The following is a 10,274-nucleotide window of genomic DNA, read 5'->3' as shown; positions in this document are numbered from 1 at the left end:
TTTTTTTTTTTTATTTTTTTTTTTTTTTTTTTTAACATAGAAACATATTATATGTTTTTCTTTTCTTTTGTTTCTATTAATCATTAACAGAATTAAAATGTAAGGCGAATCTTCTATAGCCATTTTTATTCGTTGCATAAATGTTGTACTTAATTTTCATAGTCTTTTATATATAATGAATTCTCTGTTATAAAATATAATAATGTAACAATCATTAAAACAAAAAAAAAAAAAAAAAGAGAAGAATCAGTTGCAATTATACATTAACTCAATAAATAAAGTTCAAATATTTTGTATTTTATCATTTTATCCTTTTCCATGTATTCAATAGATTTTCCTATATTTTTAATAATATTTTATTAAATAATCGATAACACAATAACAATTTTTAATAAATTAAAGATCTATATTTCAAAAATCTAGATAATAAAAATATTTTCCAACGAGAAAGCAATAACAAACTAGTGGGAATGTTCAGAAAAAAAAAAAATATAGTAGAAGCTTGGTGGGGAGACTTGACTTTGTTGGAAGAAACAAAAATCGACTAAATCACTCCCTCTTTGAACATCATTGGGGTAACAGTTTCGCGACTACTCTTTAGCATTTGTACTTCCTGTTAAAGTTTATATTCAAATTTTTTATTTGTTTTCAATTAAAAGTTTTTAATTAGCTTTAATTTCAGTGAATAAATCAAACGAAACAAGTGTTGTGTAAAGTTTTATCTTGTTTATCAGGTATAGTGAAGAATACTTTAATAACTATTTCTTTAAGAAACAATTATATTTATAAATATTAATTTTTTTTATTTATTATGATTTTATTAATTTTTCTGCAATGAAAACTATCGAGATTGCATCATATTGCGAAACATCGTATTTTTGTTTTTTTCTGTTATTTCTCATAAAATCCATTAATTTGATCAAATTTTGATAATTTAGAAATTAACTTAAGATAAAAATTAGCGAAAATTTTTACATAGCAAAAGTTTAATTTTTCTCCTATTTTAATTATTTTTATGCTAATAACTTTATATATTTTTTATAGTAGTATAAAATAATATATCATTGAATAAAATTTTGTCAATTATTAAGTTAAAATTTATATTTAATATTAAGTTAAAATTTTCATATTTGTACTTTTTTTTAATTCATTTGCGTTCTTTTCTATTTGATAGTAGATTTTTGACTATGGATTCTACGACGTTTTCACTGAAACAGTCTACATGTCCTTTAACAGTCACGAAAATTTCATCAAGACTTGGATATTTCATACATTTGGCGATAGGTGAGTTACTTCATTGCTATATATTTTTTATTTTGTACGAATGTAACGAAATCTCAAAACTATAATATATATAATCAAAATTGTATACCTCACATTATACATAGAATTAAATTACAAATTTTTTAAAAATATGTTATAAATAGAATATGAATGAATAGAAAATAGATATTTAAATAATTAAATGAACATTAATCAATAAAATCAATAAAAAAGATCTGATGCATTTGCAAATGCATTTGATAAATGGCGATATAATGAAAATGAAATTTTCTTTTACTGACCTTTTTAAATTTGATGTCTAAAAATAATTGAAAACTTGATATAACGTAGCTTAAAGTGTTTATTCCATAATTCACATATAACATATTTGCACTGAACACTTTTTCCACGTTATTTTTTATTAAACACTATTTTAAATAAATTGTAAATTTACATTACGACGTATGTTCCACAGTTAACTGCGATAAATTTAAAATTGTTTCGTTAAAGATTTAAAATATCGATATACGAAAGTGTTTCATTTCGATTTTAGGCTCATCGATATTAAAATTTTGAAATTCGATATTAAAGCATTGCGCATGCGCGTTCGTATTCAGCAAATGGTTCTGTAAAGTTTTGTGTGGGTGCTATTCTTGCATTTTGAATAATAATTTTAAGTTGTAAAAAAAATGTCGACATTAGTAAGCAGAAGAATTTTTGCACATTTTTGTAATAATCATTTGAAAAAGTCAATGCGTTCAAGAATTGTTAGTTTTAGTTCTATTGAAAATGAAAAGTCTTCCAACCTAAAAGAAAATGCAAAAAGTGGTATGCCGGCTTCAGAACCAGGCAAAATTTCTGCTGCAGTTTTGAAGAAATTCTCTGATCCACTTATTTTAGAAAATATTGAATCTCCTAAAATATTGCAAGCAAATGAAGTAAGTTTAATGTGTAAAGATTTACAATTTTAAATGACAAGTTTTAAAGTATCTTTGTTCTATTTTTAAATACTTTTAATTGTCTAATATCAATTTTCTAATAATTGAATTAGAATTCTGATATTTTGAACTAGACAATGTTTTTTATATATTTTATATCATATACAATGATATTGTTTATATAAATAATAAAGAGGAACTTAATATAAAAAACAATAAAAGCAAAATGCACAATAATTTTTTATATAGCTTAGAATTAGACAAACTAATGAATGAATATGAAACTATTATAGATTTAATTAAAAAAATTTAATAATTTTCTAAAAGTTAATTTTAATATGCTTTTATTTAATAAAATTATTGAAATATCTTATATTTTTTTTATGATAGATTAGATTATTTAAATTAAATTAAATTTAAATTTAAATTCTTTCTTAAAATTCTTTAAATTTAAGTAATTTCTTTTGTAATAATAAATTAGACTTTAGATAGATTTCTTATTAAAAAGTAAATGTATCTTTGCATTGGTAGGTCCTTGTAAATGTTGATTATTGTGCTTTCAATGCATCAGATGCATTATTAGCAAAAAATTTACATGCATTTAAACCAACTTTACCTATGGTACTTGGTTATGAGTTTGTTGGAAAATTGATTCAAGTTGGGGAGGAAGCAGAAAAAGAAGGATATAAAATTGGGGATAAGGTTATTGCTCTTAATAAGGAACGTTATGGAGGTTTAGCTCAACAGTGTATAGCAGAAATTACTGTAAGCTGTTGATGATTTCTTTCAATTAATCATTTGTATTTTATTCTATTATAAACGCAAAATTTTAGGATATCTGGAAAATACCATCTGAGATAAAATCTGTTGATGTAGTGGGTTTACTCGATGATTATATTACAGCTTTAGTCGCATTAGAAAATAAAGTTAGCATTCTAGAAGAAGATATCATTTTTATTAATATTGGTATAAGTAGCACTGGTTTAGCTGCAGTTGATCTTGCTACAAATGTATTTAAAGCTCAGGTTAGAATTTAATACTTGAGATTTATATGAATATATATCAAATAAAAAATCTAATGTAGTTACTTTTTGTTATAAGTTCGCGATGATTATTAATTCAGGTAATTAGTGTTTGTGCTACTGAAGATGGAGCAGCTCTTGCTAGAGAAAAAGGTGTGTTTGCTTCTTTTAAATATAAAGATCGTAAATTATTAAAACAAATTGAAGAAGTTGCTACAGAGAAAGATATTAAAAAAATCTTTGATGATGCAAATGGCGAACATTTAAAAAAAGTATTAAATTGGTAAGTTTAATGAAAATTGATTCTTATGTGAGATTTTAGTTAAATTAAAAGTAATGGTAGTAACTATGTTATATTTTTAGTTTTACTAATATTTACAAAAATGAAATAACAATACAAGATTTGTTACGTGATGATAATTTTGCTGTTATATTACATCATTTTTCTCACAAAGGTACAGAAACAATTTAAAAATAGTAATCATTTTAAATTGGACGATTTATTCAATGTTTTTATTATAAAGGGAGGATAGTGATTGCTGGTACAACAGCAACTATACAAAATGATTCTGATGCATCAAAGAATGGTTTTACTATTAATGGATTCAATTTAAGAGAATTTAGGAAGAAGGAGCCTGAGATATATCGGTATAATAACTATTACTAAACTAAAATATTTCATAAATTTTATTTCTTAATAAATTATTAAGAAATAATAATAATTATAAAAAAAATTAGATTTAAATTTAAATTATGTGATGTTCTTTTAATTTTATATTTGTTCAACTAGACAAGCCGGAGATGATGTTTTACAATTTATTGAGGAAGGTTTGATTAATCCAACATCTGTATTAACTGTTGGATTGCCAAAAGTAAATGATGCATTGGAATTTATTCTTAATAATAAATCTCCAGGAAAAGTGAGTGTGAGAAATAAAATTCGTTCACAATTATTATTCTATCGATTATATAATTATTTTCTAATTATTTAAAAAATTAAAAATCATTCATTTCACAGGTAATTGTTGATATAAAAAATAGCTAGACTAAATTTAAAGCGAAGAAAATAATATTTTATAAATATAAATATTTTATAAATTTTTTTATTAAAAAATGACTACATGAAAGTTTTATCATAATTTATCGTAAATAATAGTGCAATTAATAAAAGATACTGAATATATTTAAAATTTAATAAACTTTTTATTAAATATATAAAAATTATATTAGAAATAAATCGATTGTACTTTATTTCTTAATAAATATTTTCCATTTTCTTATGAGATAGAAAATTAAATACACAGTAAGTATCTTTTTTCCCTATATTTTGACATTATTTTGGTTTACTCGTATCGTTCGAAACAATGGAAAATTGCAATTGTTCTTAGGTAGCAATATCGTACTAACTTGACTTGTGGTCATTATCGATTGCTCAACACCCCTTTATCGAAACTGGAGCATTTTGTTGCCGTGCTACCGACGAAAGGAAGCACGAAGTAAAAGTCTTGAGAACGGTCCTTCGTGAAATCGTCGGTTATAAATATGTTCCCCTTAATGGTAGCAAAGAATTTTGTTGCGTTCCTCTGTCAGGTTCGATTCGAGGTGAAGAAAAGTGATTGTGCTTTTGTAACACACAGTTGACAGGGTGATACACATGCATTTCGATCTTAAGTTATGAGGCCATTATCGGTACTCTGGGAATAATGATCCAAGATTGGTAGAAATTCTTTGATCTTTTTCTTCTGATACGTTTAATGTAGTTAGAGAAATGTTGAGTATGCAGAAAATTGATCAACAAAAAACGAATATCATTATATGCATATTTTTCTTTGGATAAATAGTTGGTAAATTACGAATAGCGTGAAAAGTAGGTTGACTATTTAACTATACTGTTCGAAAGGATTGTCCTTTCCATTTTGTTCACTACGGGGGTCGAATGACGACAGGGTTAAACGTGTTGATTAATTGATAACCGTGATTTGGGATCGTAAAGTGGCGTGGGTGCTCCAGAGTGACTCGATATGGCCCTCGGGCAAAGTCCTTGTAAAATTATTTTCAGTCGAACAGTCTCAGAAAATATTTCTTTTTTTAATTTTTTTATTATTAAGGATAGTATCAATAATATATATTTGGCATTCCATTTATGAATATAGAAATTGTTTTTGTAAACGAAACAAGAAAAATTATCCATTAAAAAAAATGAATTAATATCGAGAATTATAATTGGTTCAAGGGATTCTGGATAATGATATAGATGTGGTGAGACACAATTTCAATATTCGATCGTCCATTGACGCTGATATCGCGAACTCCTTATGCAAATGACGTTGCTTTCTCTGAAAACCTTGTAGTTCCAATTGGAGCCGAGGAAAAGTGACAAATATCGCCTTTATCCGAATCTTAGTCACGATCCTCCTTTGAATTATCTTATTTCATTTTTTGATCATTTGCAGAACGATATTTCGTCATTTTTGTAATATTTTTTTTTAATCTATCTTTTTTTATCTTTTTTATCTGTTTAAATCAAAGATTTTATTCTAGTTAATTAATTGTAATTAAGTTATGGTATTAAACAAGTAAAGCCAGATTTTTAATTGAAAGAATTTCTTTTTGTTGTTCCTATTCGATGCCGCGTAACGGATCTGGATTTTCATTAATTAGTCGTGCTTTATGATAATAAGTATTATGATAATAGAAAAGACTTTTATGCTTGATGAAATTCTTTTCAATTAGATAAATTTTTATTTATTTACTATTAATTATTAATTATTAATTTTTATTTATTAATTTATTTATTTTTATTTATTAAGATTTATATATATATAAATACATATTTTTCATATTTAAAAAAAAAAGTCAACTGAGATTTATTTCTGAAGACGAGTTCTATTTAATAATACGAATAAATCATGTTAAAAAAAATTTAACGATAAAATCAATTTGAGAAGAATTTTCTTAAGAAACAGTTACCTACTATAAACAGTTTACCTCTTCACTACTTCATATATCCTGAGAACGTGAAACCATTAATTTCCTCCGCGGAGTCGCATAGAATGTAAATTTCCTGAATAACCTGCATTGAATATATCATCATGAAATCATACCATTCGCAAAATAGCTAATCTAATTAATCCTTTCTTCGATCACTCGAACGTTTTAACGTAACACATTACGTAGCAAACGATCGACGTATCAATGCTGCGTCAATCAATGGGCCGAATTACGTCAGAAATCGAACAGAGGCGCCATTTTCGGCGTGTTCAATTGCTCCATTTCGCGATCGTTCGAGAGATAAGTGGGAATTTCGAAGGGCGCGCGTGTCGTGTAATAAAATACGCGCTCTAAAATTCATCGATTCACTCGAAGAGAAAGAGAGAGAGAGAGAGAGAGAGAAAAGAAAGAAAAACGTTCGACGCGAAAGTACTTGAGAAACTTGACTTTTTGCGCTCGTGTTTTATTATGTAACCTGTCCTTTCGATCTACACGAGAACCTTTATTTCTCCTCCACCTCCGACATCTGGCGAGCAAATCGTCCGCGGATCCTCTTTCCAACACCGGCTTAATTGAAAGATCGTGTATCTTGGACACGAGGCGTAACACGGCAGATCTATTAAGCGATTAATTTTATATAATTTTCAATAAAGATTTTAACACAAGTTATCTTAATAGTAGTAATCAAACAGCTCATTTTTATGACAAAAAAAATATTAAACAAAAATAATATTAAAAAAAAAAATTAAATATTAAAAAAATAATATTAAACAAATTCACTAAATCCCAACTCATCTAATAAATTTCACAAAGAATCAATGAACAGCCTCCTTAATTTTTATTAATTATTCCTCGCCATATTTTTAAATCGTCAGTGAAATCGTTTCCATCGTACAGAGATTCGCGAATCAAGGGAATTGATCTGGCCAACACGGACGGCGATCGTCCGATCGATGGCGGATCTCGACAGGGTTGCAAAACAGGAACGAGATCCGCTGGATCCGAGAAACAGAGGCGCGTACGTGGCGTGAAACGAGTGGGAGAGGCTTACGACAGTCGCATATATCCGCGTGGCAGTTACGCGGCATTTGTCGCTCTGTCTGCGAGAACGATAAAAGGAAATGGCCTCTGGTATCGCGTATCTGTACAATCACTCTTGAGAGCATGGTTCACCTAGATATGCTAATATGATTAGAAAAGAGCAAGGGACATTTGCAAGGCTTTTCCTTCGGCTCGACCGGTAAATTGCTCGCCTCTGTTACATTATAGGCCACACGTGCGCCATTGCGTTCTGTATACGATTACTTCGCATTAGTCCAAATTATCGATCCGTGGATGCGATTGCACGCATTCTTCAATCTTTCTTTCTTTCTTTTTTCTTTTTTTTTGTTAAAATGTTGATAAATATCGATTTGAAAATATTTTTAAAATTTTTTAGATTAATTATCGTCGAAAATTTTGTAATGATTTTTATGCGATTCAATTGAGCAATTTTGAATTAAAAATTATTGTAATGAATTTAGCTTTTGAAATATCGGAATAATTTTGGAAATTTTATAATTGAATTTGCAAAATTTTCGGATTTATTATTCAACACTTTCCTTATCAAAGTATCAATCATAACTAAATTTGATTTTTAATTTACTTTCATATTTTTTTAAATATTCTTGTCTTGTCAGATACAAGAGAGAAACGCAACGTTTTGCTAATTGTAAATCAATTTTGTTTTTGCACGAGATAAAAATCGCCAGGTTTACATTAATTATCGATGTAACGTTGCGATAAAAGAGTCGGCGACATTTAGAAGATTTTTTTCTGAACGGAAGTGTTTCAGTTCGATAATTATCAAAGGTTAACCGCTTGGCGATCAGCGTGCAAAGTGGATAAATTACCTTTCAAACTCATCATTCTATCGCGCTTTACTTTAAACAAACCATGATCATACTATTTCTTTGTTTATTTATAAATAAATATAATTTCGCGAACAATATTTCGTTCTTTAACGATCTCCGTTCAATTCACGTTTTCAAAGATGTAATTGAGTTGCAAAACGCAAACATTTTGCGAAACATTTTGCGTTGCTCTCCGATTTAAATTTTTTTTTAATTTAGCAAACTTTAAAAATTCTTCGATTTCAATTTTTCTTTCTTTTTCAAGATCCGTAGCATAATTGCAATCTAATTTTCACGATATATTAAGTATAACTTTGGAATTTTTTTTTTTCTTTTACCAAGAAACGAACGAAGCGTACAAATTAAAACGGCGAATCACAGAAACTTGTTATTAAAAGACAATTTACTCCGTCGATCTACTTTCATGCCACGTGTTATTCTTGATAATTTATTATTCTCGTAAAAAAATATCCCGTCTAAAAATCCTGACCTCATCGGTGCAAATTGCAAAATTATAAAATGTCGGCCCGCCTCCCCGTAAAACGCTTTATTCCCGGCAAATTAATTTGCTCGCGCGCGCGAAGGGTTGAGACGGAAATTGCGGGTGTCAGTGGTAATTATGATCGGTTTTCTATGGCTCGGCATATTTCTAGGCACGCCGCGGCCGATAATAAAGTTACGACAGAGACTGGCGTTAATGTTATGCGGGGACCATGGCTGGCCGGTATTGTTGTGCCACTCAGTAGTCTGGTAGCACGTAGATAGGCCGGCCTAACAATGGTTAGGTCTCTGTCACTGTGGCATTATGAAATGATAACACTTTCATCGGCCGCAATGGCGATCGTTAATCAATCGCTTTGACGGGATTGAAATTTCGATCCCATCATCGGCTCCACCAATTTTGATAATTCAATTGCAATTAGAGATCAGAATTAATTTACTCTCGATTGCTTAATTTCCCCTCTTGTTATCGCGAAATGAGGATATATATATATATATATAATTCGAAGGATAATCACCATTGATTTGGACATTGAAATTTCTATCGTGCCGAAATTAATTTTCGATGATAAAAAATAATGATGATCTTGTCTCCCTCGAGCGAAACGATCGCTTCAAGTACGCCAAAGACGATATTGTCGCTCGTCAACTTGGGTCGACCCGTAAAAGATACACATACTAATAACTGGAGCAAAGAGTTGTGTAAGCCGGTGGGTGGCCGCCTTTCTCCGCAAGTTGCCAGCTTTAACACGATCGTTGTACGCGAGAACACCGCATTTCTGTCACAGCCGCCGGGATAGGATTCTTTTTTTCCAGCCGCGGAGACATTAATCGACTTTGTTAACGCCACGGACATGCCACTCGATATTTTAATTACGCTTCATCGTCTTAATCACAGTGTCGACAGATGTCGAGGAAATTCGATGATCCTGAAATAATACAACAAATGGCACAGCTCGTGAAATAAATCGTTGATTAAATAATAAGGGGGTGACTTTTTTTGAGAAGCTCAAATTACGAGTTGTTATTTTTGTTTCTTTCAGGAGAATAATTTTTGTAATTGTGAGTTTGGTATTCTGATTATTATTAAATTATTATTTTTTTTTTCTTCTTTGTGATTAAATAATTATTTATTCTTGTTGATTAAATAACAAAGGGGTGACTTTTTTTGAGAAGCTCAAATTACGAGTTGTTATTTTTGTTTCTTTCAGGAGAATAATTTTTGTAATTGTGAGTTTGGTATTCTGATTATTATTAAATTATTATTTTTTTTTTCTTCTTTGTGATTAAATAATTATTTATTCTTGTTGATTAAATAATAAGAAGGTGATTTCTTCTGAGAAACTCAAATTATGAGTTATTATTTTTGTTTCTTTCTTTCTGAGGAGGAGAATAATTTTTGTAATTGTGAGTTTCTGATTATTAAATTATTATTATTTTTTTCTTCTTTGTGATTAAATAATTATTTATTCTTGTTGATTAAATAACAAAGGGGTGACTTTTTTTGAGAAGCTCAAATTATGAGTTGTTATTTTTGTTTCTTTCAGGAGGAGAATAATTTTTGTAATTGTGAGTTTGGTATTCTGATTATTATTAAATTATTATTTTTTTCTTCTTTGTGATTAAATAATTATTTATTCTTGTTAATTAAATAATAAGGGGGTGAA

General features: G+C 28.6%; 2 protein-coding genes and 1 long non-coding RNA gene across 5 annotated transcripts in view; 2 read left to right on the top strand and 1 right to left on the bottom strand.

The window, feature by feature from the left end:
• LOC116184870 overlaps window positions 1-1,835 on the bottom strand; it is a 14,397-nt gene extending 12,562 nt beyond the window's left edge. The window contains exon 1 of the long non-coding RNA XR_004149517.1: window positions 1,566-1,835. This is a non-coding gene — a long non-coding RNA (uncharacterized LOC116184870). The remainder of the gene's footprint in view (window positions 1-1,565) is intronic.
• LOC102677690 (serine-rich adhesin for platelets-like) overlaps window positions 488-10,274 on the top strand; it is a 59,259-nt gene continuing 49,472 nt past the window's right edge. Inside the window, exons 1-2 of one of the 3 annotated variants that reach the window (XM_031515500.1) lie at window positions 488-734; window positions 1,178-1,284. In XM_031515500.1, coding sequence (XP_031371360.1) covers window positions 1,223-1,284 — 62 coding nt within the window. In that variant the 5' untranslated portion in view covers window positions 488-734; window positions 1,178-1,222. Of the gene's footprint in view, window positions 735-1,174; window positions 1,285-10,274 lie in introns of all 3 variants that reach the window. The other 2 variants (XM_031515499.1, XM_031515501.1) reach the window with 2 other exon arrangements.
• On the top strand, window positions 1,840-4,321 carry LOC102674515 (quinone oxidoreductase-like protein 2). Its single transcript, XM_031507982.1, has 8 exons — window positions 1,840-2,201; window positions 2,733-2,966; window positions 3,035-3,226; window positions 3,325-3,506; window positions 3,587-3,678; window positions 3,748-3,871; window positions 4,014-4,143; window positions 4,242-4,321. Exons 1-8 carry the CDS (start codon window positions 1,953-1,955, stop codon window positions 4,266-4,268), a joined length of 1,230 nt encoding a protein of 409 aa, XP_031363842.1. The 5' UTR covers window positions 1,840-1,952; the 3' UTR covers window positions 4,269-4,321.

Source organism: Apis dorsata, unplaced genomic scaffold, assembly GCF_000469605.1.
Source record: "Apis dorsata unplaced genomic scaffold, Apis dorsata 1.3 scaffold_73, whole genome shotgun sequence".
In the NCBI taxonomy this organism is placed as follows: Eukaryota; Metazoa; Arthropoda; class Insecta; order Hymenoptera; family Apidae; genus Apis; species Apis dorsata.
This window is presented reverse-complemented; position numbering and strand designations above follow the sequence as displayed.

Coding starts and splice junctions, on each gene's coding strand:
- LOC102674515 (XM_031507982.1), top strand. CDS start 1,953: ATGTCGACATTAGTAAGCAGAAGAATTTTTGCACATTTTTGTAATAAT. Junction 3,679..3,747: donor ACATCATTTTTCTCACAAAG/GTACAGAAACAA, acceptor TTTATTATAAAG/GGAGGATAGTGATTGCTGGT. Junction 3,872..4,013: donor AAGGAGCCTGAGATATATCG/GTATAATAACTA, acceptor TTGTTCAACTAG/ACAAGCCGGAGATGATGTTT.